The sequence below is a fragment of the Scyliorhinus canicula genome, chromosome 8 (assembly GCF_902713615.1).
Source record: "Scyliorhinus canicula chromosome 8, sScyCan1.1, whole genome shotgun sequence".
Lineage (NCBI taxonomy): Eukaryota > Metazoa > Chordata > Chondrichthyes > Carcharhiniformes > Scyliorhinidae > Scyliorhinus > Scyliorhinus canicula.
The window spans coordinates 83859699-83887682 of NC_052153.1; the positions used below are offsets into that span (position 1 = coordinate 83859699).

Consider the following 27984-nt stretch of genomic DNA (forward strand, 5'->3'; position numbering starts at 1 on the left):
GGAAGGGAGAAAGAAGATAGTTGCCTTTCGGTCTCTTTTATCTGGAATGCGGCAAGGGGAGGATTTTGACAAGACTACTACCGGGCTGAGGATGCAGGAGGGCTTGCTCGAGCAGTCGGTGCATGTTTTTAAAGGCCTATTTTTATATGTTGACTGTGTATTCTGTTCTGGACTTGTGAATCACCTGTTAATGTCCCTGTGTTCTTGTGGCAAGGTCCTTGGACAGGATGATGGTGGAAGATCAGATGCCGATACTGCAGGAGAGGACCAGCAGCCTGGCTTGACTATGGAACACGGAGGTTGCCCGAGACACTTTCATGAACTAATGGTGAATTCTTATGTTCAGTGGTCATCTGATGCTCCCATTATGGGAGCCGTCACTGGTGTGATGTATCGTCAATTATCACGAGACAAGAATGGTGGAACAATCGAGGCTTTATTGAACAAGATGTTGTGCCTCCTATAGCTGGAACCAGAATGGCTGCAGTGCAGGAGAGCACACACTTTTATACGCCGCCTACTGGACGAAGCCAGCAGGCAGGGATTTAACATTGTACCTCTAATATACGGGCAGTGCCATAATACATATAACATACCACTAGTGGTACAGGTATTCACCACATGGTGTTCCTTGGTTTCCTTTTGCACTGTGTTTGGGCTATGTTTGTTGGGGGTTGGGGGAGGAAGATTTGTGTGAAGGATACCATGTAACTGCGGATTAGCTATTCGCCAGTTTCAGCCCTACTGCCTTTGTAGCCTGGATCGCTGGAACATGCTGCCAGTGCTGGCGTGGGGAAGGTGGTTTTCACTCTCTCGCCCTCGTCCTCTGTGCTCCAGGTCGGTGAGACTGTCCAGTGGTTGGCTTATCAAGCGGATTTCCACTGATGTAGATCAGTCAGCATGACCTTTTCCGGTGGTCAGTGCTGCTCGCTCTCAGTCACGCACACTCTAACTGGCATGCACATGCAGTCATTCATGCTGATAATCTTTATGCATGCACACTCTTGCCGATATACATGCACTGACGTTCACACACATGCTTACCTGTACACGCATCAGATGTCTGCTGCGTGCGCTGACTCAGCAGTTGGCGGATTGTGTTTGTTTTATTTTTCGTGTCGATTTTGTATTTGGTATGCAGCTGGTGTCTTTGTTCTCTGCCTGTTTTGTATCTTCCTTTGATGGTTGCTCTGCATTTGGTTTTGTTTATAATGTGCTGGACCTGTTCTGGATTGAACTGTCCCCTCTTGGGAGGGTGGAATGGTTTTCTCTCTCTCCTCCATGGTGCTTTACATTGGAGCGGCATTTTCCGGTGGGGTGGGCTGGTGAGCCTTACCGCTGATGTAGGTCGGGGGGGGGGGGGTGTGTGCGCGGCTGAGTGTGTTCTGGGTGCCAAGCGATTGGTATCTTCATTGTATTGTTTTTTGCATTTTGATACTGCCAATACACTGAAATATTTGCAGGTCGTGTTTGTTGCTTTCTGCTGTTTGTGGCTGCAGGTGCCTGGAGGCTGCTGCTGTTTCCTTCTTTTGCTGTAGCCGGAAAGAAGGACAATTTGTTCGAAGATACTTGGAATACCAGGCTCAGCGGGGTGTATGAGTCCGAAAGGCAATCAAGTTTGACGCAACAAGATGGTGCAGGACCTGGTGTGCGACATTGATCCAAATGAACAACTTGATGAAGACATTGAAGAAATGCTTTTGCAGATTACTCAGGTTGAATCGGGGTACGTGATTGGGCGGTGAATCGGTTCCAACACCGGAATTATGCCAGGCACCGGTTTCACGCCAAATTGCAATTCTCCATTACCTTTACAGCGGCGTCAATGCGTTCCAGAATGCACATAAAGTAAACGCCATTGGTATATCATTAGCTGGCCTGTCCCAGTTTTCTCTGCGGCCTCTGCAATTCTTCGCCTCCACTGGGGGGAATTGCTGACGGCAAAGTGAATTTGTGCTTTTAAAAATCGCAAAACTGGTGCTGTGGCTGATGAAGGAAAGGTAGAGGAGGTAGGACAGGCAAAGGCGTGACCATCATATGCCAATCCTGACCCGCCTCCCCATAGTACTGGGGCAGTGCCCAGGCATGGACCGCAATTGCCACGGCCCACAAGGCAGCCACCTTGCTGCGCACCCCACTGACCAGCCACCTTGGCAGCTGGTTCTGCAGAATGACACCGGTTGTATGGGTGCCCCCACCCCACCACCCCCGCATGCAGCCTCTGCCACACCACCCCCCAGAACCGGCCTACACCCGCTGGTGGGACATCATGCAGCCCACCCATGTCAATGCTCACCGTAGCCCCTACGCGAGTGCCGGGCAGGGGCCATGGACTGTACCACTGGCAAAGGCAGAGCCAGCCGACGGTACCCTTGGCAGCAGGGACAAATGTCAGGGCCAGAGGCCCGCACAGTTCCAGCCACTGACCGGGCCCGGGGTGCAGAGATGAAGGGGGAGGCGGTTATGGTCCGCAGTGCCAACCGGGGCCACCAAGTAGCCCATTGGACCTGGTTGGGAAAAGGAGTATGCACCATGCTAACATGTCGGCCTTTCAACCCTGCAGATATTCGGAATCGTCTTCGGGTGGTGTGTAGTCACCCGTGGTGGAGTCCTTGGGGCCGGTCCAAGATGGCGGCGCCCACTGGTCGCACATGGCTGGGGGTGGACAAAATGGCGGTGCCCAACCCCCGCACGTGGCGTCGGCAGAGCAAGATGGCGGTGCCCGGGGGCCCCACATGGTGCTGGGGGAGGAAGCTGGTGATGTTAGTGGGTCGCTCGGGGCCCGCGGAGAGGGTTGGGGCGCCGATCCGCACTCGCCGCCCGGAACCGCAGCGACCGTCCGGGCCTGGCAGACCACCATGAAATGGCCCTTCCTGCCGCACCCCTTAAACATTGCTGAACGGGCCGGGCAGCACTGTTGGGGTGTTTCACCTGCCTGCAGAAATAGCAAAAGGGCCCAGCTGGGTTGCCGGGCGTCTCGCAGCGCAGGCCTGGGGTGATTCCGAGTCGCTGGGGGGGGGGGGGGGGATTCCACGCTGCCCAGGGCGGTCGCTGCCCAGGGCGCCACCGCGCGGTCGGGGGCGTAGGCGCAGGCATTCCGGGAGGCCACGTCCAGTGAATCAGCGAGGGCCCGTGCCTCCTTGAGGCCCAGAGTGGCTTTTTCGAGCAGTCTCTGGCGGATTTGCGGGGACTGCATACCCGCAACAAAAGTGTCCCGGATCAATAGTTCAGTATGTTCGTTAGCCGAAACTTGTGGGCAGCTGCAGTTTCTCCCGAGCACGAGAAGCGCACGATAGAATTCGCCTAGTGACTCACCAGGGCTCTGCCGTCTCATTGCCAGTAGGTGCCGGGCGTATACTTGGTTTACTGGGCGGATAAAATGTCCTTTGAGTAGTTTCATTGCGGAATCGTAATCTGTAGTGTCCTCGATGAGCGTGTAGATGTCCGGGCCCACTCTCGAGTGCAAGATCTGTAGTATCGGCTCCCTCGTGGGTGTGCTTTCTGCCGTGCCGAGGTAGCCGTTGAAACATGCTAACCAGTGCTTAAAGGTTGCTGCTGCATTTGCCGCGTGGGGGCTGAGTTGTAGACACTCCGGCTTGGTGCGGAGCTCCATCCTTTAAAACCTGTCTATTAAATTGACCACAGAAGCGAAGTTGTAGTCCAAACTGAAGGCTTTAATAGACAATATGTTTCCCCAACAGCTTAGGTACAGAAAGGAAGCTGTAGGGAACACATGGGCTCTTATACCCCGCCTTACAGGGCGGAGCTACCTTACAGCTCTAGCAAATGGGTGACTAGTGTTACATACCATTGGGCCAATGAGCAGCGAGCCTTCTCCACCAATGGTGTCTCGGCATTGCTAGTTATCGTAATACTTCTAGTCATACTACCACACTGGTCAATGCCGCTGACGTTCTCAGTCATGGGCCACGGTCAGGAGCGCCGCTGCAATGTCCAGGTGGCTCTGGCACATGGCTGCTTGTGAGAGGGCAGACCTGTCCTAGGGATCTACCACTTCCTGCACAGATTGCCCCAGGCCTTGGATATGCTGATCTATTGCCAACCCTTGCCCCTAAAGCTCCACTGTGGACACCACCTTTGCAGTGTTGGCCTGGGTGGCACGCATGGTTGGCACCACGTCCTGTTCCTGCATGCGGTTGGACTCCTCTAACTGTGCCTGCAGGTGCTGGATGCTCGCTTAAGTCCCCTCATGTGGTCCCTGGCTCTGCGACTGCATCTCCACAATCGATGGAACTGTCCGCTCCAGAAGTCCAAAACCCATCTGAATGGTAGCTAGTCCCCGGGGTCAGCCCGCCCTCTGACCGTCTGCCCCGAGGGAGTTCCTACCTCCAGCTGATATACTAGAGCACCTGTGTGGTGTGAACACCAGAGTGTGTCCCAGGAGCCTCTTCACTGAAGTGCCCGACCGAGGTCCATGTCTCTGGGATGTTGGAGGGTGTTTGGGAAATTGGTGCCAAATTCGGACACAAGCTCTGATTGGCTTGGTCTTGGGCATATGGGTTCCCTCCATGTAGGTGCCATCCTTGTCGCTGTTCAACACACAGAAGTGGGGAGGGCAATTCTGGCTGTGGCTGGGGCCGGGGGCACCAGAAGGACCCACCTCATCACCAGCAGCTCCTGCAAGACACAAGGCAAGCTGCATGATTAGACCGCGGGCTGGTGGGTGGTGTGAGAGTGGCGAGGGGGTGGTGTGAGGGTGGGGTGGAGGTGAGGGTGGTGTGGGCGTGAGGGTGGTGTTGGGGGGATTGGTTTGACACATTTGCCACAGGGAGCCGCAACTCAGCGGGGTCTCAATTCCTTGCCCGAGGCCGATCTCCACCCCGGTGACTTCACTTTCCTTGGGCCCCCCGACCGCGTTCAGAGCCCACTGTTCTGCAACAGTGAGGGGTCGCAGGTCCAGCGGTCCCCCTCCAGTCTTAACCCCCTCCCTGCGGCTATGCGCGACTTCCCCTGCGGGGGGTGGGAGGAAACAGAAAATGCACAGTGTTAGACAGTCTGAGCGTGTCGCGTCTTTTCGTCCGACGTCACTTCGTCCAACGACACTTCGTCCACGTCTTTTGGTCCAACGTCTTTTTGTCCGCCCGTCTTTTGGTCCAACGTCACTTCGTCCAATGACAAATTAACTCCGTATAAAACCATTTAATTGATAAAATACAAGTACAATACAGCAAGTGAATTTAATTGCTAAAATGCAAGTAATTGATAAAATGCAAGTAAAATGCAAGTTGAAAAATGCAGTTTAAAAATCTAAAAATGCAGTTAAAAAATCTAAAAGTTTACTAATTACTTAAAATTCCCGAAATTACTTAAAATTGATGTAAATTGTAAGCAACATTCCTCAAGAAATCAATTTTTTGAGGCGTTCAGTTATTTTCTTATATCGCGTACATGAAGTCGACTGATCTCCCCGAAGAATTTGAGCCTTTTTGCCTATTATGAACCCTTCCTCTTCCTTCAGAGTTTTGATTAACCTCCAGATATTCAAATGATCTCCACCCGCCGAACGCTTTATGGCAGAATGAAACCCCTCAGCAGCATTATTTGTTCTCGGTAGCTCTTGTAGAACACGCTGATTAACATTCCATACAGCTGTCGGGAATGCAGGTGTTTCTCTCCTTCGTCTGGCACCACGTCCTCTCACAATGCCTATGTAAGTCAAGTCGAAGTAAACGATGAATTCAGCAGGTATTTCTTCATCGTCTATCAAATCTTCATAAGCCTCTTCGACATCTTCAACGGGGAGGAAAGCTAATGCTGAAAAACATCGAATTTTAAGACAGAATTCAGAGTCTGTATTGTATTTTTCTTTGAGGCCTAAATCGGTAATTTTTCGAAACACAGATTGGCTCAAATGAAACAAACATGCCACGACAGATGAATTAAGGAATGATGAATCAATTGCCTTGTGAACTGCAACTTCGAAATCTGCTATGATATCAATCGGATCTGCATTAGGTTGCATAATTTTCAATTGGTCAAAGAATAATTCGTATGTCTGCTTTCTTTTATTCGGCAGTAATGCAAAGACCCGTGGAAAACTGCTTCCTTTAACTTGTACATGAATAACAGTTGAAACCACTGTTGTGGCACAATCTTGAATGTCCCATCGCATGCCCAATGACGATATGATGCTAAATCCTGAAGAGCACTTTCTGATGCGAATACTAGTAAGCGCTGTTGATCCTCGGCACCCGAATCGTATCTCAGAAACTGTTCGCCATTGTCAAGTCTACAATATTTTTCAGGTATTTCAAAACCGTGTCTAGCCGCTGGATTAGCGGGAAATCCAGAATTTTTTTGTCGGCACCTTTGAATAGTTCTTGAGACGACGGGCAACCTAGGGAGTTGAGAGCAAGTATTTTCTGATAGCTGCGTAAACTTGGCCGCTAGTATGCTACGCGAACTTGCTGCTATGTTTTCCACTGCTTCATGCTTTATTTCTGCAACTGCTTTTCTAGCATTTAACGAATCAACATCAGCTGGATGAAGGTGCTCATTAGAGAAATAAATAATTTTCGGCTCATTGTTTTCCGTTACCGTGTGAATCCGCACTGAACATAGCCTTCTTTTCTCACATCTCCAGTATTCTTTTCCTAGGTTTGGACTGCTCGAATGAAAATCGTAGATATAGTTATTTCCATCAGCTACTTTCCTTTTACTCTTCGTTGACACAATGAACTTTGCCATTTCGGGATGGGCGAATTAAGAAAGAGAACAATAATATCTATCCTTTAACGAGGCTCGTTAAAGGAAAGAGACCGGTAATAAAAATCCTTTATTGCATAAAAAGTTAATGTGGGGAGTGGAGTGGAGTGCTACAAGTTACAAAACATCAAGTTACAAAAAGTCTTAGACAAAAAAAATAATTAGTAAACTTTTAGATTTTTTAACTGCATTTTAAGATTTTTAAACTGCATTTTTCAACTTGCATTTTACTTGCATTTTATCAATTACTTGCATTTTAGCAACTAAATTCACTTGCTGTATTGTACTTGCATTTTATTAATTGAATGGTTTTATACGGAGTTAATTTGTAATTGGATAATTGGACGAAGTGACGTTGGACCAAAAGACGGGCGGACAAAAAGACGTTGGACCAAAAGACGTGGACGAAGTGTCGTTGGACGAAATGACGTCGGACAAAAAGACATAGCACCCAGTCTGAGGCATGCAGCCCAGGGAGTGGATTGCTGGTGGCTTTGGTGGCCAGGGCTGCCTACTCACCCTGGCCACGCTGAGGAGGTCATGCAGTATTTTGCGGCACTGCAGACCGGTCCAAATGGTGTTGCTTGTAACGCTTACTACTCTGCCACCTTGGCCAAGGCGCAGCGCACGGCGACGGCTGGCAGCCTCCTTCACAGGCCGGGGAACAGGGTGGTCAGCCTTTCCTCCACGATGTTCAGGTGGGTCTCAAGCTCGGAGTCCGTGAATCTCGGGATCGCTCGCCTTGTCATCTTCTTGGCTAGGATAGCTTGCATGGGGAGTGAAGTGTGTGTATGTGGCTGCAGCCTATCAGCCTTAGCACAAGTGGATAGCACTGTGGCTTCACAGCGCCAGCGTCCCAGGCTCGATTCCCCGCTGGGTCACTGCCTGTGCAGAGTCTGCACGTTCTCCCTGTGTCTGTGTGGGTTTTCTCCGGGTGTTCCGGTTTCCTCCCACAGTCCAAAGACATGCAGGTTAGGTGGATTGGCCATGATAAATTGCCCTTACTGACCAAAAAGGTTAGAAGCGGTTATTGGGTTACCGGGATAGGGTGGAAGTGAGGGCTTAAGTGGGTCGGTGCAGACTCGATGGGCCGAATGGCCTCCTTCTGCACTGTATGTTCTATGTTCTATGATGAATCCTGCGAATCCGGCAGCGGAATCGATTGTGTTCCACGTGACGTCGGTGCCAGACCCTTAACATTCACTGAATCGGTCCAGGTGTGGCACCAAGTTTGCTCTCGTGGAAGTCCACGAATCCTGCCCTGATATCAATATTTGGTGCTAGATTCTCCGATTCTGGGGCTATGTCTCCATGCCAGCGTGGGAACGGTGGTGTTTTACGCCACAAAAACTGGTGCAAAAGGGCCACCGATTCCCCGTTTTCCTGGGGGTTAGCACCCGGCTCCAGCTGCCGAAACACCCTGGAGCATTGCCGGGTCCGTGGTGAAGCATGCGCATGGCGGTGGCCTGCAGCAGCCGCAACTTACTACATGGCAGCGGCTGCTCGCGGACCCGGCCTGCAAAATATTCCCTGAACTCGGCAGGTAAGGGGCGGAGCACCGGGGGGGGGGGGGGGGGGGGGGGCCTCAGGCAATGTCCTGAGGCCATTCTAGAGTACGCCACTTTGGAAGGGGCAGAGAATCGCAAAAGCAGCGCCACTCTCAATTTGGTCGTAAACTTGGATTCTCCGATTCTCCGGCCGGTCGCCTAACAAGATTTCGGCACCTTCGGCGACTGGAGAATCCAGCCCTTAACCTCAAGAATGGAAAATCCTGCCCTTGATGTTTTTGTTGCTGTTGTGGTGATTGCTGCACACAACTAGTACGTTGCTGTGGGTCAAACATGCTGGAAATCAAGGATGTTTAACTGCACCTTCACCGCCAGTGTAATATGCGGATGCCAGGATTTAATTCTGATGACATTGGGCCGTGTGGGAGGGCTGCGGCTCATGGACGGAGAATGACACTGATATGTGGAACAACCTCCAGGTAACACACTGATGGACAGATCATTTCTGTGACTAAGTTCTGGACATGATAAAACATTCTCAGGCTTATCCTGTTTTTGTTGAGGAACCTGCAAGGGTTTTTTTTTGGGAAAATGAACTGATCTAGCTTTGTATTGATGCCAATATGGAACGGTGATGTTTCTTTGTTGACTAATGGTTAGTGTGATATGTGAAATGTTAAGTAGTTGATTTTCAAATCTTTATTAATGCGACCGTTTTGCCAATAAAAGTTTACTCAAGTGGCTTCTCGTTGGTAGACATGATGATTATTGCATTACATTTCAATCAAACTTTGAAGCCTGAACAGTTCGCCTGAACTCGAGAAGCGTCAGGACCATAGAGCAGCAGTCAACAATCAAACACGCAGGGCAGCACGGTGGCCTAGTGGTTAGCACAACAGCCTCACGGCGCTGAGGTCCCAGGTTCGATCCCGGCTCTGGGTCACTGTCCGTGTGGAGTTTGCACATTCTCCCCGTGTCTGCGTGGGTTACGCCCCCACAACCCAAAAATGTGCAGAGCAGGTGGATTGGCCACGCTAAATTGCCCCTTAATTGGAAAAAATAATTGGCTAACCTAAATTTAAAAAAAAGAAAAAAAAAAAAAAAAAACAATCAAACACGCAAGAGCTAGGCCTCAGCACTTGGGATATCCTCGTGATGATAGGCGAAGCGTGTGGATCAGGGAGGGAAGTTGAGCACGGTCTCCCTAATGTTCCCGCAGGATTCTGGTTTCTAGCGGCTACTGCTGTGGTCAGGGATAAGTGTGTAAACCGAGGTTTTCCAGCACAACTAGCTCACTGGATGGCACAATGAGGGGCAGACACATAATGGTGGGGAGGAGCTTGGTGGATTTAAGGATCCCGGGGTGGAAGCCCTGGCTGATTGTCGGTCTCGGTCCTTCCCCAATTCCTTACAGATATAACAATATGGCTGGTACTATCAGTCTCGCAGAGGCAGCCCTCGCGGTACTGGTGGCAGCCGTGGCAGGCAGACACTGGAGAAGGCATCCCTTGGGGTCGGCGTATGCTGGAGACAGCACCCCATGTGCAGGGGGCCATCACACACCCTGAAGAACCGGCCACCCATTAGGCCGAGGAATACCCTGGAGGGGGTTGATGGGCAGCATGTGCCACAGGAGCTCCAACTCTTCAAAGCGACAGTAGGGCACCTGTGCCATGACCTCGCGGACTTCGCACTCCGTGGAAGAGGAGTACACCTGCTCCCGGTGGTTGCGAAGGTCACTGCTGCCCTGAACCTCTATGCAACTAATTAATTTCAGAGCATGGACAGGGACTTGTGCAGGGCTTCCTAAGCTGCAGTCCACAAGCGCATCTGTGAGGTCATGGATGCCCTGCATGTCTAGGCATCCGACTTTAGCAACTTTCAGCTGGACCATGTCGACTAAGATGCCCAGGCTGCAGGATTCTCTGCGATCGCCGGAATGCCCCAAGTACAGGGGGTATTGATGGCACTCATGTCGCCTTGCGAGCACTGGGCATCGGGGAGTGCCCTTCATTAACAGGAAGGGGTTCCGCTTCCTGAGTGTTCAACTTGTGTGCGACCATCACCTCTGGGTCATGCATCACAGCTACAACCTGGGATCCCCAGCATCTTCGACGACTATCCCAAAATAACAGGTTGGCTCTTGGGGGATAAGTGGGTATCGGCTGAGGTCACGGCTGATGACGCCAGTGCGAAGGCTTGAGACCGAGGCTGAGTCCAGATATAACGAGGCCCATGTTCCCACCTGTGCTGATATCTGGACCCCTCCAGTGATACACTGCAGTACACCTCCCAGAGGGTCTCCCACTTTCTGGTGGTCTGCTGTGCCCTCCACAACCTGGATCAGCAGCGAGGTGACATGCTGAAGGAGGAAAAGGAGGGAGGATGGAGGATTGGCGGCGGTGGTGAGGGCGAGGGTCTGGCATGCCTGGAGGACCTGGGAGGCCCTCATCCTCGCCCGATTCTCATAGGAACAAGGCAAGCCCCTCCTCCCTACTCCTCCAATCCCTCCTTTCCCAAACCCGCCTCCCCTCCAATTCCTTCCTTGCCCGTCCCTATTTCCCTTCTTTCCCCCCACCCCCCCATTTCCCACCCCCACCCCCGAACCCTCCAAAGGTCTGTGTAACGTCACCCCAGGCTAATCGGCCTGTATTGGCAATGACAGCAGGTCAATATACATGGCAAGAAAGTACTGATAACTTGCTGTGAGGTGAGGTCTGGTGCTCCTCACCTTTTGCATCAGTCTGACTCCTGTCTTTCTGTTGACAGTATGGTCACACCCCCATTCTATGAACTGAGTCTGCATCGTTGGCATATGATCTTGGGCCACTGGGCACAGGAGGTGGGCAGACTGGAGGGAAACAGGGGCTGAAGTTGCAGGCAGGCCCGCTGTGAAGATTAACGTGACAGAGGCGTCATATGTGAAACATATTTTAATTTTGAACATTTGATATTACCATTCCCCCGAGCCACCACGCTGCCCTAGAACTCATGTTAAGGCGGGGGGGAGATCCGGCATGTGGTAGCATACGAGGCGCATGGGGCGAGAGCTGCTAGGCTAGCTGGATATCTAGTTAACGGGAGCAAAGTGAGGGGAGAACTGAGAAGAGATCGAGTAAGGGGGGAGGGAGGGGTGGGAGGGAGGACTGCTGACGAGTAAGGGATTTGTGAGGGATTGGAGATGGAGAGCAGAGGACGGTAGCTGCTGAGGGACGGACCAAGGGAGATGAGGGGCATGGGCTAAGGGCTGGCCGAGGAAAGTTAATTTGAGGTGGGAGGATAGAGGCAGACCCGGGGGGTAGATTTATTATGGTCAGTGGGAAACTGCAGGGAATGGCAATGATGCTGGTAAATATATAGGCCCCAAACTGGGGTCGCATTTGTTAGGAAGGTGCTGGGAAAATACCCTGACCTGGATTTGCACCGGCTGGTTATGGGGGGTGATTTCAACACGGTCCTGGATCCGAGGCTGGACCGGTCGAATTCTAGGTCAGGGACAGTATCAGCAATGGCGAAAGAATTGCGGGGGTTCATGGAGCGTATGGGAGGGGTGGATCTGTGAAGATTTGGGAGGCCAAGGAGCAAGGAATATTCATTTTACTCCCATGTGCACAAGGTATACTCCAGAATAGATTTCTTTGTACTGGATAAAACACTGTCAGCAGGGGTGAAGGACAGAGTACTCAGCAATTGTTGTGCCAGACAATGCGCCACATTGGGTAGACCTATGGGCGCACAGTAAAGTCTCAGCGCCCACAGTGGAGATTAGATGCCGGGCTGCTAGCGGACAATAAGATTTGTGAGGGAGGCCATCCGGGGGTACATGCAAAACAATGATAAGGGAGAGACTGCGGCAGGAGTGGTTTGGGTGGCATTGAAGAGGGGAGTTTATTTCGATTCAAGCCCGTAGGGAGACAACTGAGCTGGACAGATTGGTAGGAGAAATCTTACAGGTGGACAGGAGGTACGCGGAGTCTCTGAAGGAGGAGCTCCTGAGGGAGATTCAGAGACCCCAAATGGAATTTGGGCTCCTTTCCACAGGTAAGGCGGAGGGACAGCTGAGGAGAGCAAAAGGGGAAATATATGAATAGGGGGAGAAAGCTAGCAGGATGCTGGCACATAAGCTGAGGAAGCAGGAGGCAGCGAGAGAAATAGGGAAAATAAAGGATATGAGAGGGAAGGTAATGATAGACCCGGTGGCAGTTAATGATGAGTTCCATGAATTTTATAGTCGGTTATATGAGTCGGAACCCCCAGCCGGGGAGGAGGGTATGAATCAATTTCTAGATAGGCTAGAGTTCCCGAAGGTAGATGAGGAGCTGGTGGAAGACATGGGGGGCCCAATTTGGCTTGGTGAGGTGATAGATGGGTTGGGGCGATGCCATTGGGTAAGGCCCCGGTACCCGACAGATTCCCAGTGGAATTTAATAAAAAGTTCTCTGGGTTACCGGGGCCGCTCCTGGTTAAGGCTTTTAACGAGTCTCGAGAGCTGGGCGTACTCCCCCCAACGCGATCACAGGCATCAATTTCTCTCATCCTGAAGCGAGATAAGGACCCGGAGAACTGTGAATTGTACAGGCCAATTTCCCTGTTGAACGTTAACGCTAAATTGCTGGCAAAGATCTTGGCCACTCGAAAAGAGGATTGCGTCCCGGAGGTAATCGGGGAAGATCACTCGGGATTTGTGAAGGCAGGCACCTGATGTCCAATATTAGACAGCTTCCTAATGTTATAATGATGCCAGCGGAGGGGCACGATATTGAGGTGGTAGTAGCCATGGACGCGGAGAAGGCTTTCGATCGGGTAGAGTGGAAGTACCTATGGGACATTTTAGGCAGGTTTGGGTTCAGACAGGGATTAGTGGATTGGGCCCGGCTGTTACATCAGGCTCCGTTGGCAAATGTAAGAACCAACCGAGTCCGGTCAGAATATTTTAGTCTTTGCAGGGGGACAAGACAGGGATGTCCACTCTCCCCATTACTGTTTGTCCTGGCCATAGAGTCCTTGGCAATGGCCCTTCAATCATCAAATGTCTGGCGGGGAATAGTGAGGGTGGGTTGGGGGGGGGGGGGGGGGGGGGTGGAGCACAGAGTCTCTCTATATGCGGACGATTTGTTGCTCTATGTCACAGACCCGGTGGGGGGGATAGCCTAAATCATGGAGATACGAGGAGAATTTAGGCGATTTTCAGGTTACAAGTTAAATATGGGAAAGAGCAAGATGTTTGTGATCCAGGCACGGGGCAGGAAAGGAGACTGAGGGAGTTGCCGTTCAGAGTCGTTGAGAGGAGTTTTAGATATCTGGGAATTCAAGTGGCTAAGGATTGGGGGCAGCTTCATAAGTTAAATCTGGCCAAAGCGGTGGATGAAATGAAAAGGGATTTTTGCAGTTGGGACATGCTCCCCCTGACGCTGGCGGGGAGTGTGCAGATGGTCAAGGTGACAGTCCTTCTGAGACTGCTCTTCTTTTTCAATATCTTCCGATTTTTACCCCAAAAGCTTTTTTCAGGAAAATGAACACGGCGATATCGGGTTTTGTGTGGGCAGGTAAAACTCCGAGAGTAGAGAGGACTTCCGGTCAGCAAGCGGAGCGGTCGCAAGGAGAGGGGCTCCCGTAGCGGCGGAGAACAGGGAAGGGAAGGAAAAGGCCGCGCACCCAATCCCCCCCCCCCCCCCCCCCCCCCCCCCAACAAACCGGTCATCGGAGGATCCTCGGCAGCGGCGGCAGCAGGAGAGGTGCGGAGGCAGGAGAGGCTGACTCAAGCGGTGAAGGCAGGAGAGGCCCAGCAGCGCCGGTCCACAACCCTCGCCCCCAGGCCCGGAGCGGAGTCTACACCCACCCCCCCAGGCCCGTAGCGGAGCGGAGACTACACACACACCCCCCCCCCCCCAGGCCTGTAGCGGAGCGGAGACTACACACAACCTCCCCCCCCAGAGCGGAGCGACGTCTCTCCCCCCCCCCCCCCCCCAATAACAGGCCCGGAGTGGAGCGGCGTCCCCCCCTCCCCCAGGCCTGGAGCGGAGTCTTCCACTCCCCCCCCCCCCCCCCCAACAGGCCTGGAGCGGAGCGGCGTCTCCTCCCCCGCCCCCCCCAGGCCAGGAGTGGAATCCCCCCCCCCAAACCGGCAGCGACCACCATGTAGCAAGAACAAAGGACTGGACAAAATCCTCTCTCTCTCTCCTGCGTGAGAGAGGAAGGGGGAAAGTGGGGGGGAAAAAAAAAGAAGAGGACTTTTATTTTAAAAAGAAAACTGTTAAAGAGAAAGGGGGAGGGATATATATATTATTTTCTCTCTTTCTACACCCACTCCCATCAAAGTAAGCCCACCTGAGAGGAGTTGCATAAAAGGGGGGGAGAAAATAATTAATAAACAAATAAATAAAATAAAAATAGGGCGCGGAAAAAAGGGGGAAAATAAAAACAAGGGGAGAAGAAAAGATGAAAGGGAAGGGGGAGAAAAAAACGCCAGAAGGGAGCCAAGGGAAAGGGGGCACCATAAGCAGACGGGACAAAGGGCAAACCAGCTCAGGCGAGCGGATTAGCACACGAAGCGGCGGGACAGATGTATCGCCACATCAAAAAGAGCCGGACACACAGGTACCCTCTCCCCCGGGGCTAGAGGGGGGGTGGAATTGGAAGGAAGCCTTTACTGAGGTGGTGAGGGAGCAGCTGCAGGCAATCAAGGCAGAGGTGAAAGCAGACGCAGAGGCTGCAGCACAGGTAGCAGTGGCCAGGGCCATGTCAGGGGTGCAGCAGGCTCTGACCAGATTGGAGGAGAAAGTGGATGCCCAAGGGAAGAAATTGGAAGCTCAAGGGGGGAAACTGGAAGCCCATGAGGCAACCATTAAGGAGCTGGAGAAAGCAGCGACAGACATGAGCGACCGGGTCACGGCCCTGGAGAGGGAAGTGGCGAGACTGGGCGCAACACAGGGGAGCCTGAAGGGCAGGGTAGAAGACCAGGAAAACAGCTCGAGAAGGCAAAATGTTAGGATAGTGGGCCTGCCAGAGGGGACCGAGGGTAAAAACCCCACAGCATACGTGGCTGCAATGCTGGGCAACTTAGTGGGGAGGAAAGCTTTCCCAACCCCACCGGATTTGGACAGAGCACATCGGTCGCTGCGCCCGAAGCCCAAGGCAGGGGAACAACCGAGAGCAGTCATAGCCAAACTGCACCGGTACCGGGATCAGGAGACAATCCTGCGCTGGGCCAAGGAAATTAGAGCCTGCAAATGGGAAGGGCACACCATCCGAATTTATGAAGATCGTGGAGTGGATATATCTAAGAAACGGGCTGAGTTTAACAGAGCGAAAGCAGCTCTCTACAGGAGCAAAGTGCGTTTTGGTATGCTGTACCCAGCGAAACTCTGGGTCACATACCAAAACAAGGAATATTTCTTTACAGCCCCTGCTGAGGCGAATAGGTTCGTCGAGGAGCACGGGCTGGAAGAACAGCAGGGGAGGTAGGAACGAGGGGCCCCTGGCAAGGAGCAACGGCATGCCAACGGGTAGGATGGGGGAAGAGCGGGCAGAAAACCGTAGAGGCCAGGTAGAGGAGAAGCGAGACAACAACCTCCGAGAGGGGAGCCACCGTACTAGCAGGAAAGCTAGCGCCGGGGGCACGCAACAAAGCAGGGCCGCAGCGCACCCCCAACAGGGGGGAAGGCGCCAGGCAGGGGAGGGGGGAGATCACCCACCAAAGTCGGGAGAGCAAACGGGGACAGAAATAGGGTATAGAGGGGCAAAGGAGGGGTATACAGGGGAGGAGGGTAGAGGGAGAGACCAGGGGGGGCACACAGGGAGGGAGAGACCAGAGAGGGGAAAGGTAGGGACAAAGGGACAAAAGAGGCCAGAAAAGGAACAGGGCTACAAAGTACCACAACCAAGGGCTTGGAACAAGGAACCGCTGCAAGCACCCACCCAGTACAGTCTGTGGGCAAAGGGGCCCCCCAGAGTGCAGGGGACTAACCGCGTGGCGGACACACAGTGGACGGCCATGGCGGGTGCCCCCAGGACAAGGGGAAACCCCGGAGCGCAGAGACCCGACCGCATGGGGAGAGCAGTGGTAGCGGCCATCCTGGACGGCCCCCTAACAAAGGGAAACCCCGGAGGGCAGGGGCTCGTCCACCAGACAAACATGGTTAATCCCACAGGAATGAGGGGGCAGAAGCCCTCCAACAGGATAATCACCTGGTGGGGGGACTTAACGGCCCAGTGAAGAGATCTAGAGTCCTCACCCACCTCAGAAACATGAGGGCCGACATAGTCTTCCTCCAAGAGACGCATCTGAGGGAGCAGGACCAACTGCGGGTAAGAAAGGGCTGGGTGGGACAAACCTTCCATTCCTGCTATGGGACAAGGGCCAGGGGGGTGGCGATACTTATCGGCAAGAGGACAATGTTTAGGGCGACAAAGACGGTTACAGACCCAGGGGGGGCGGTATGTCATGGTCAGCTTGGCCCTGGATGGGGCGCCGGTAGTCCTAGTCAACGTGTACGCGCCCAACTGGGACGACACGAGCTTCATCAAAAAGACCATGGCAGAAATCCCGGACATAGCGACGCATCGACTAATCATTGGGGGGGGGGACGGACTTCAACTGTGTACAGGACCCAAGGACGGACAGATCAAACCCCAAAACGGGGAAAACCTCAAACATGGCAAGGGAACTCGGTCACTTTATGGAGCAGATGGGAGCTGTGGACCCCTGGAGGTTTGCCCACCCGGGGGAGAAAGAATTCTCCTTCTTCTCCCCAGTACACAACGTGTTCACCAGAATTGACTTCTTTGTGGTGGGGAAAACGGTGCTTCCAGGGATAGACAAAGTGGAATGAAATGAAATGAAATGAAAATGAAATGAAAATCGCTTATTGTCACGAGTAGGCTTCGATGAAGTTACTGTGAAAAGCCCCTAGTCGCCACATTCCGGCGCCTGTCCGGGGAATACTCCGCAATTTTGATATCAGACCACGCCCCACACTACATGGACGTGCGGCTGGAGACGGGAAGGGCCCAGCGCCCAACATGGAGGTTGGACGGTGCCTTACTGGCTGACAAGGCCTTCAACGAAAGGATAGCGCGGGCCATAGCGGAGTACACGGAGAACAACCAAAACGGGGAGGTATCAACCTCCACGTTCTGGGAAGCGCTTAAGGCCGTACTAAGAGGGGAAATCATTGCCTTCAAAGCGCAAAGAGATAGGGAGGAAAGGGTGGCTGGGCAGAAGCTGGTCGCCTCCATACTGGAGGTAGACCGTAAATACTCTGAGGCCCCGACCGTAGAGCTCCTGGCGGAGAGAAAAGAACTACAAAGGAACTTTGACCTGCTCTCCACCAGGAAAGCAGTGCACCAACTCCGCCAGGCGCGCGGGACCCTGTACGAACACGGAGACAAAGCCAGCCGCCTGTTGGCACACCAGCTGAGAAAGCAGGCAGCCACCAGAGAAATTGCGCAAATCAGGGGTACCAGAGGCATGTTGGAAACAGAACCAGAGAGGATTAACAAAACCTTCAACGCCTTCTACCAAGAGCTGTACACCTCAGAGCCCCCAACGGGGAAGGCTGGGATGAACCGGTTCCTTGATGGACTGGACATACCTGTCGTGGGAGAGGGAAGGAAACGGGACCTGGAAGCACCACTAGCACTGGGAGAGATCATGGACAGCATCAGCTCCATGCAGACGGGGAAGGCGCCGGGACTGGACGGATTCCCGGTGGACTTCTACAAAAAATTTGCAACAGCGCTGGCCCCGCACCTGCGGGAGATGTTCACAGACTCGCTAGCTAGGGGCACACTGCCGCCCACGTTAGCACAGGCCTCAATCTCGCTGATACCTAAGAAAGACAAAGACCCAACGGAATGTGGGTCATACAGACCCATATCTCTGCTGAACGCAGACGCCAAAGTACTGGCCAAAATCCTAGCCAAAAAGCTAGAAGACTGTGTACCTGAGGTGGTCACAGAGGACCAGACGGGCTTCGTCAAAGGTAGACAGCTCACCTCGAACATCAGGCGCCTGCTGAACGTGATAATGACCCCCTCCGGGGAGAGAACACAAGAGGTGATCGTCTCCCTGGACGCAGAAAAGGCCTTCGACAGAGTCGAATGGAAATACCTCATAGAGGTACTGGAGCGGTTCGGGCTTGGAACAGAGTTCACCGCTTGGGTTAAGCTCCTATACAACGCTCCCATGGCGAGTGTACAGACTAACAATACCAACTCCCAATACTTCAAGCTGCACAGGGGCACCAGACAAGGATGCCCACTGTCCCCGCTGCTGTTCGCACTAGCAATCGAACCGCTAGCAATCGCGCTCAGGGCAGCAAAAAATTGGAGGGGGATCCGAAGGGGAGGCAGAGAGCACAGAGTCTCACTCTATGCAGATGATCTGCTCCTCTACATCTCGGACCCACAAAGCAGCATAGACGGAATCATCGCGCTCCTGAAAGAGTTTGGAGCCTTCTCGGGCTACAAACTCAACATGAGCAAAAGCGAGATCTTCCCAGTGCACCTGCAGGGGGGGGGCAGCACTAAAGGGGCTGCCGTTCAAACAAGCCCGACATAAATTCCGCTACCTGGGGATCCAAATAGCCCATGACTGGAAAGGGATCCACAAATGGAACCTCACCAGCCTGGCGGAGGAAGTAAAAAAGGACCTGCAAAGATGGAACGCACTCCCGCTCTCCCTTGCGGGGAGAGTCCAGACGATCAAAATGAACGTACTGCCCAGGTTCCTCTTCCTGTTTAGATCCATTCCGATCTACATCCCCAAGGCCTTCTTCAAAGTGCTGGACAAACGTATCACGGCGTTCGTATGGGGGGGTAAAAATGCTAGGATCCCAAAGAAGGTCCTACAAAAAACAAAATCCAGGGGGGGGGGGGCTAGCTCTCCCGAATCTACAATTCTACCACTGGGCGGCAACAGCCGAGCGAGTAAGGGGATGGATCCAGGAGCCAAAAGCCGAGTGGGTGCGTGCGGAGGAGACATCCTGCATGGGGACCTCCCTCCGGGCCCTCGCCACGGCAGCACTCCCATCCCCACCCAAAAAACACTCCAGCAGCCCAGTGGTGACAGCCACCCTCCAATCCTGGAACCAACTGCGGCAGCAATTTGGCCTGACCAAAATGTCGGACAAGGCTCCCATCTGCAACAACCACAGGTTCACACCAGCACTGACTGACGCCACCTTCAAAAGGTGGAGACAGGATGGGGGGACACTGACAATCAGGGACCGATACACGGACGACAGGATCGCAACACTGGACGAACTGACAGAGAAATTTCAGCTAGCTGGGGGGAACGAGCTACGGTACCTGCAGCTCAAAAACTTCCTACGAAAGGGGACAAGGACGTACCCACAACCGCCACAACAGACACTACTGGAAGATCTACTGGACGCAAGTATCCTAGAGAAAGGGAACTGTAGCGACTTGTATGACCGACTGGTAGAAAGGGACGACACCGTACTGGACGCAACAAGAAGGAAATGGGAGGACGACCTGGGGATGGAGATAGGGTGGGGACTCTGGAGCAAAGCACTACATAGGGTCAACTCCACCTCCACGTGCGCAAGGCTCAGCCTGACGCAACTAAAAGTGGTACAGAGAGCCCACTTAACAAGAAACCGTATGAGCAGGTTCTTCCCGGAGGTGGAGGACAGATGCGAACGGTGCCAAAGAGGCCCGGCCAACCACGCCCACATGTTCTGGTCTTGCCCCAGACTGGTGGAGTACTGGACAGCCTTCTTCGAGGCTATGTCCAAAGTGGTGGGGGTGAGGGTGGAGCCATGCCCGTTAGTGGCGGTCTTCGGGGTTTCAGACCAGCCAGATCTATTCCTGGGGAGGAGGGCAGACGCCCTTGCCTTTGCCTCCCTGATCGCCCGCCGTAGAATCCTGTTTGGCTGGCGGTCAGCAGCACCGCCCAGAGCTGCAGACTGGCTGTCCGACCTCTCAGAATCTCTCCAAATGGAGAAAATCAAATTCGCCATCCGAGGGTCGGACGACGGCTTCCACAGAACGTGGGAGCCATTCATGCAATTGTTCCGGGACCTGTTTGTGGCCAACGTAGAAGAGGAAGAATAGTCGGGTGGCCAGGAATCAGGGGAAAATGGATGGGAATCGGGGGAAGGTAGCGGGGGGGGGGGCTACGGGTTCGTTATGGGGGTTTGATGGCTAGCTAAGGCCCAAAACCAAACTGTAAATAAATGCCAATAAACATGTGCCTCGGCCATATTGGGGAATGTAAAATATGTATGCCGGCTAAAGGGGGGAGGCCACAGTTAGTATTACGAAGATGCTTACCTGTAAATATTGTAATTTTTGCGTGTTCATTTTTTATTTATTTTTTTTATTTGTTTGTTTATTTATTTATTTTTTCTCTTCTCTCTCTAACAATTTGTGATTTGTTCAATATAAAACATGAAAACTGAATCAAAAACATTTATAAAAAAAAACTCCGAGAGTAGAGAAGGCACTCCTGCAACGGGGTCGCAGAGAGGGGTCTGGGCTTTATTAACTATTCCTAGGCGGCCAACATATCAATGGTCAGGAAGTGGGTAGTGGGGGAGGGATCGGTGTGGAAGCGAGTGGAAGCGGCATCCTGTTAGGGTACGTGTTTGGAGGCTTTATTGACAACGCCCCTGCCATTTTTGCCGGCTCTGTACTCTACGAGTACTGTGGTGGTTGCAGCTCCTAGGGCGTAGACCAATTGAGGCAACACATGAGATTGGAGGGGGCATCAGTGTGGTCATCGATTTGTAACAATCACCAGTTTTTTTGGGGGCGGGGTGCTGGATGCCGGCTATAAGGGATGACGGCGGGCGGGGATTGAGAGATTTGTGGACCGATTCATTCAAGGGGGTTTCCTGACCTTGGAGGCATTAGAAGAGGAGTTTCAGTTGCCAGGCGGGAATGGGTTTCGAAACCTCCAGGTACGAGATTTTGTCCAGAGGCAGGTGACTGGCTTCCCTCGCCTCCCCCTGAGGGGGTTACAAGATAAGGCGATGTCAAAAATAGAGGTTGGAGAGGGGAAGGTCTCGGAGATGTACAAGGAGTTCATGGAGTAGGAAGGAGCCTCTATCAGGGAGGTGAATAGGAAGTGGGAAGAGGAGCTGGGTGGGGAAATAGAATTCGAGCTGTAGGAAAAGCCCTGAAGAAAGTAGATTCATCCCCGTTGTGTGCTAGACTTAGCTTGATCCAGTTCAAGGTGGTCCACAGGGCCCACATGATGGTAGCCCGGATGAGCAGGTTCTTTGAGGAGGTGGAGGACAGATGTAGGCGGTATGGGGGTAGCACGGCAAACCATTTACATATGTTGGGGCATGTCTGAAATTGAGGCGATTCTGGCAGGGTTTTGCAGACGTTATGTCAGAGGTCCTGGAAGGAAGGGTAACTCCGAGTCCAGAATTGGCGATATTTGGGGTATCGGAAAATCCGGGGACCAAGTGGGGGAGGGAGGCCAATGTTCTGGCCTTCTCCTCCCTGGTGGCCCGAAGGCGGATTTTGCTGGGATGGAGGGACATGGAGCCCCCAAAGTCAGGAGTGTGGATCAGTGTATGGCAGGGTTTCTGAGTCTGGAGAAAATTAAATTCTCTCTCTGAGTGGCTCAATTCAAGGCTTCACCCTAAGATGGCAGCCGTTCATAGACTACGTCAAGGGAAATTGAACGTCAGCAGTAAGGAGGGGGAGGGAAAAAGGGGGTAGGAAGGAAAACAGGAGGCATGGCAATGTTACAATGGGACAGAGAATATAGTTTACGGGCAGCTAGGGAATAGAGCGGGGGGAGTAGAGGGTGCTGTTATGTAGGTTGTTTCTGTTTCTTTCTTTACTTGTGTCGGCCCACGCGGTTGTTTAAGAGATGTTAATGTGTTAAACTGTGAAAATTATAAATGCTTCAATAAAATATTTTCTAAAAAAACATAATGCCACTTACAGGTGACTGAGATCATAGAGGAAAGGAGTACTGCACAGGTTTTAATGTACACATTTAGTGCCAGGGCCCTGTATATTCACAGTTTGCCACTTGTGAAGAATCAAACCACCGATACCTGGTATCGTCCCTGTGCCCATCCTTGCCCTGACATCGCCCATAAATCAAGCAGTATGCCTCCGTGGCCCGGCCCCATCCATAAAAGCTTAACCCAACCTACCACATCCACTGAAGGTCTTGGTGCTGCCAATGGTTGGACCCTAAGGGTTCGTCATGGGAGTGTCCCTTTAAGAACAGTTTTGTTTTATCACAAGGCTTGTAGCATGGCTTCAGTGATGTCATTCATGGGTGGAGTTAGTTGCGGCTGTCAGGTGAGTGAGAGCTTAGCGTTTTGGTTTCATTTTACGGTTTGTTCGTTTGGACTGTAGAAGAAGCAGTACTGGAAAGCATTGTGTTCAGCTGCAGGACGTTTCCCTGTTTGATCTGTTTAATTTTAAAGCTGTTCCAATGAACTGAAAGCACATAGGGTGTGGCAAACTGCCTTGGTAACCTTAAAGCTCAAGTCGCTTTCCTGAAAGAGTCTTGAATCTGCTGGTTGGAAACTGGATCAGAATTTCTGGGAAAGGACCAGTCCCATTCAAGTGAGATTAGTGTGCTGGGCCACAACCTTGAAAGGAGTTTTGGTTTAATTGGATTTTGCATTGAATTGGAACAGCTAAGGGGGGGGTCATTAATAGTTATATAGATAGAGTACTGTAGCTGTTGTGTTTTTTGTCATGTTTATAATTGATAACAAATTCTTGCTAAGTGTTTTATATATGTTAACTACATTCTTATTATAAACTTTGTTTTGATAAAAAGCCTAGAAAGTCTGATGAAGCACACCTGAAACGAAGGCTCTTGTGCTCATCCTAGCCAAATTCGACATAAAAGTTATAGATCAGATAAGCTTCATAATACACTTTGGAGTTTCCAAGTCCTGGCCCATAACAGGTTGAACTGAGGGTACTGGGCAAAGAAAGGAACTGTCACAATCAGAGGGGAGTAGTTTCAACAAAGGACAGTACAGCCCAGGAGCAGGCCTTCGCTCCTCCAAGCCTGCACCAGTTATGATGGTTAGAGGCATCATGATCAGTGCAGGCTTGGAGAGCCGAAGGGCCTGTTCCTGTACTGTTCTTTGTTCAAATTACTCCCCTCTGATTGTGACTGTTACCTTCTCTGCCAAGTATCTTCAGTTCAACCCCTAGGACCCAACCATCGACACCACCAACCCTGCCCTCCAAGGCCTGTAGTTTCTAACCATTTTTATCCATAAACCCTCTTCCCCAAGGCAGCCAGAGGAGCCCTGACCCAACAAGAAAGGCAGTTCCCTTCATCCAATGTTGCTGCACATTCACTTTCCCTTACTACCTCCCCTCTTTAGATATTCTCCCCATCCTTCTCAGTCTCCCCCCTTCCATCCTTCATCTGCCTCCAATACCCAAACTGTGCTCTACCTTTTCACCCTACCTTGACTCCACATTTTGCCTGGCTCCACACTTTGCTTGCCTCCCATGCCCAGCCTCCACTCCACCCTGCCACTCTAGACCTCCCAACGCTTTGTCTGCACCTCATTTTCAGCATCTGCTCCACCCCATCCCTCCCATTCACCATTCGGCTCCCGTTTCCAGCCTCCGCGCAGTTCTTGCTACCGGCACCTGATGAGTCCCAAGAAGGTGAAAGCAGTGTCTACTGACTTATAAGCTATGGAAGAAGTGAAGCTCACCAGGTGCTCACCATTTATATACACTCGTAAAAGTGAACACTCTCATTTCTTTCCGGTGGGGAATTTAATTTGGAGGACTTAATTCTGGCAAGGGAGCCTTTTAATGAGCATTTATGACCCGCTAATACATGCAAAAGGGCTTCCTGACATTCTTCATCAGGAAGCTCCACCTGCCTTTTCCCAAGAACACAATCGTGACATCGAGAAACTGATTTTTGGCCTCGCTCCAAATTAAGTTCCCTTGCTCACCATGTTCCCTGCTGCTGATGGAACTGGAAGATTCCATCCTTTGTTTCCACTATTTGGGGAATCTAAAACACGGGGTCACTGTCTCAGAATTAGGGGCCAATCACTACGGACTGAGATGAGGATAAATTTATTCACTCAAAGGATTGTGAACCTTTGGCATTATCCATCCTAGAGGGTTATGTTCCATCATTGGAATACATTTCAGAGTGTGATAGATATATTTTGGTCTTTCAGTGAATCAAGAGTATAGAAAGTAGGTGAGAAAGTAGAGCTAAAGCCCAAGGTTAGACATGATCGTGCTGAGTTGTGGAGCAGACTCGATTTACCATATGGTCTACACCTGCTCCTATTTCTCGTGTTCTTGTGGGATATTGGCATTTAAATTGTGGCATCACTCTTTAGACATTGTAAAGTGAAAAGCACATGTTAAACTGACCTTAAAAGCGAAAAAGTGGTTTGTGTATGCTTCACCAAATAAAAATCTTGAGCCAGCATCCGTGTAATTCAAAAAAATCTGTAAGAAAATAATTAAATTGTGTAAATGTTTGTTCAAAAGCATATGAATAATCAACAAGCTTCATAATAATACGAGAGCCAAATATTTAATATTGGTATCACAAATGTTGAAAAGAACAGCATCATTTACAACAAACATTTGGCAAACATTATTTGCTAACAAATATATGATAGTAAATCAAGAATTTACATTGTATAGTGGCTTTATTGTAAAAACATATTCAAGGTGTTTCACAGAAGTGATCAAATAATGGATTAAGAGCCAAAGAAGGAATAAAGAGATGGGTTTTAAGGAAGGTCTGAAAAAGGAGAGGTGACAAAGAGAGAGATGCAGAGAATGCAGCCAAAACAGCTAAAATATGGTCAGTGAAAATGTACAAGACAATACAGGGAAACAAACTTTGGGGAGTTTTTGTTGTAACTTTCAGGGATAAGGAGAGGCCACTCTCTGATGGGATTTAAACTAGAGGATGAGAAATTAAAATTTTAGCTGTTTGGGACTGAAACTCAATATAAATCAGCCAATATAAGTCAGCTGGGTGGCACAATAGCACAGTGGTAAGTGGCACGGCAGCACCGTGGTTAGCGCTGTTGCTTCACAGTTCCAGGGTCCCAGGTTTGATTCCCAACTTGGATCACTATGTGGAGTCTGCATGTTCGGCCCGTGTCGGCGTGAGTTTTCTCCGGGTGCACCGGTTTCCTCCCACGGTCGCAGATTAGGTGGATTGGCCATGCTAATTTGCCCTTAGTGTCCAAAAAGGTTAGGTGGGGCTACTAGGTTACGGGGATAAGGTGGAGGTGTGGACTTAAGTAGGGTGCTCTTTCCAAGGGCCAGTGCAGATGGGCCGAATGGCCTCCTTCTGCACTGTAAATGAGAATGAAATGAAAATTGCTTATTGTCATGAGTAAGCTTCAATGAAGTTACTGTGAAAAGCCCCTAGTCGCCACATTCCGGCACCTGTTCGGAGAGACTGGTACAGGAATTGAACCGTGCTGCTGGCCGTCCTTGGCCTGCTTTAAAAGCCAGCGATTTAGCCCAGTGTGCTAGACCAGCCCCTAACAGGCCCTAAATTCTATGATTCTATCTATGAATAGAAAACAGTAGAGTTGTTAGGATTAAGGAGGCAGATGGTCAGGACATTATTTGGAATCATTGTTTTATTCACCACGATATTGGCATCGAAAGGAATTCCATCCATTCCACGACACCACACAACCCAGCCATAGCAATCTCTGCAAGACGTGTCAGATCATCGACATGGGTACCACCCATTACACGTGAGAACACCACCCACCAGGTACGTGGTACATACTCGTGCGACTCGGCCAACGTTGCATCTCATATGCTGCAGGAAAGGATGTCCTGAAGGGTGGTACATTGTCGAGACCATGCAGATGCTGCAACAATGGATGAACGGGCATCACGCGACAATCGCCAGGCAGGAATGTTCCCTTCCAGTCAGGGAACACTTCTGCAGTAAGGGAATTCAGCCTCTGAACTTAGGCTAACCGTTCTCCAAGGCAGCCTTCAGGACTCGAGCCAACGCAGAATCGCTGAGCAGAAACTTGCAGCCAAGTTCCGCACACATAAATATGGCCTGAACCGGGACCTTGGACACATGGTGCATTATATTCACCCCCACCATCTGGCCTGGGCTTAGGAAATCCTGCCAACTGTCCTTGGCTTGAGACAATTTACCTCTTTAACCTGTGATTATCCCTCTCTTCAATTGCTCTGTCTGGAACTGTAAAGACTTAGTTACCTGCAAAGACTCGCATTCAAAGTATTGTCTTGCATCTTTGACTTTGTCTATATATATGTTTCTGGAACCCATCTCTTCATTCACCTGAGGAAGGAGCTGTGCTCCGAAAGCTAGTGATTTGAAATAAACCTGTTGGACTTTAACCTGGTGTTGTAAGGCTTCTCACTATGCTCACGTCAGTCCAACGCTGGCATCTCCACATCAGGATTAATATTGGAAGGCATCAGCAAAGCATCACAATTTGAGATTTTTACAAGATCAATAAACAAGCTAGAATTTCTTAGCCTTGGTTCACTCACCTGGGGCGAAATTCTCTGCAGACCGTCGTAACACCGATTTCCGGCGAGCAAAATTGGAGTAGATGACTCCGGCGTGGGGGCATCGGGGGGGGGGGGGGGGGGGGGGGGATTTGCGGCATGGGGGGGGTTTGCGGCATGGGGGGGGTGTTGCGGCATCGGGGGGGGGGGGTTGCGGCATCGAGGGGGGGTTGCGGCATCGAGGGGTGGGTTGCGGCATCGGGGGGGGGTAGGGGTGGTGGGGAGGGGGGTAGGGGTGGTGGGGAGAGGGGTAGGGGTGGTGGGGAGGGGGGTAGGGGTGGTGGGGAGGGGGGTAGGGGTGGTGGGGAGGGGGGTAGGGGTGGTGGGGAGGGGGGTAGGGGTGGTGGGGAGGGGGGTAGGGGTGGTGGGGAGGGGGGTAGGGGGGGTGGGGAGGGGGGTAGGGGAGGGGGGGAGGGGGGTAGGGGTGGTGGGGAGGGGGGGTGGTGGGGAGGGGGGTGGTGGGGAGGGGGGTGGTGGGGAGGAGGGTGGTGGGAGGGGGGTGGTGGGGAGGGGGGTGGTGGGGAGGGGGGGTGGTGGGGAGGGGGGGAGGGGGGGTGGTGGGGAGGGGGGTGGTGGGGAGGGAGGGGTGGGGAGGGGGGTGGTGGGGAGGGGGGTGGTGGGGAGGGGGGTGGTGGGGAGGGGGGTGGTGGGGAGGGGGGTGGTGGGGAGGGGGGGTGGTGGGGAGGGGGGTGGTGGGGAGGGGGGTGGTGGGGAGGGGGGTGGTGGGGAGGGGGGTGGTGGGGAGGGGGGTGGTGGGGAGGGGGGTGGTGGGGAGGGGGGGTGGTGGGGAGGGGGGTGGTGGGGAGGGAGGGGTGGGGAGGGGGGTGGTGGGGAGGGAGGGGTGGGGAGGGGGGTGGTGGGGAGGGAGGGGTGGGGAGGGGGATGATGGGGAGGGAGGGGTGGGGAGGGGGGTGGTGGGGAGGGGGGTGGTGGGGAGGGGAGTGGTGGGGAGGGGAGTGGTGGGGAGGGGAGTGGTGGGGAGGGGAGTGGTGGGGAGGGGAGTGGTGGGGAGGGGGGTGGTGGGGAGGGGGGTGGTGGGGAGGGGGGGGGTGGGGAGGGGGTAGGGGTGGGGAGGGGGGTGGTGGAGAGGGGGGTGGTGGTGAGGGGGGTGGTGGGGAGGGGGTAGGGGTGGGGAGGGGGGTAGGGGTGGGGAGGGGGGGTAGGGGTGGGGAGGGGGGTAGGGTGGGAGGGGGGTAGGGGTGGGGAGGGGGGGTAG

The 27984-nt window shown here is 52.4% G+C and overlaps 1 protein-coding gene across 6 annotated transcripts in view; it reads right to left on the reverse strand.

The window, feature by feature from the left end:
- Positions 1–27984, reverse strand: part of LOC119970362 (solute carrier family 28 member 3-like) — a 422249-nt gene that overhangs the window by 212074 nt on the left and 182191 nt on the right. For all 6 annotated transcript variants that reach the window (XR_005461594.1, XM_038804850.1, XM_038804849.1 and 3 more), the window contains exon 8: positions 24609–24686. Coding sequence is in view for 5 of the 6 variants with exons in the window: in XM_038804850.1 (XP_038660778.1) it covers positions 24609–24686 (78 nt within the window). In the remaining variant the exon portion in view is untranslated. The remainder of the gene's footprint in view (positions 1–24608; positions 24687–27984) is intronic.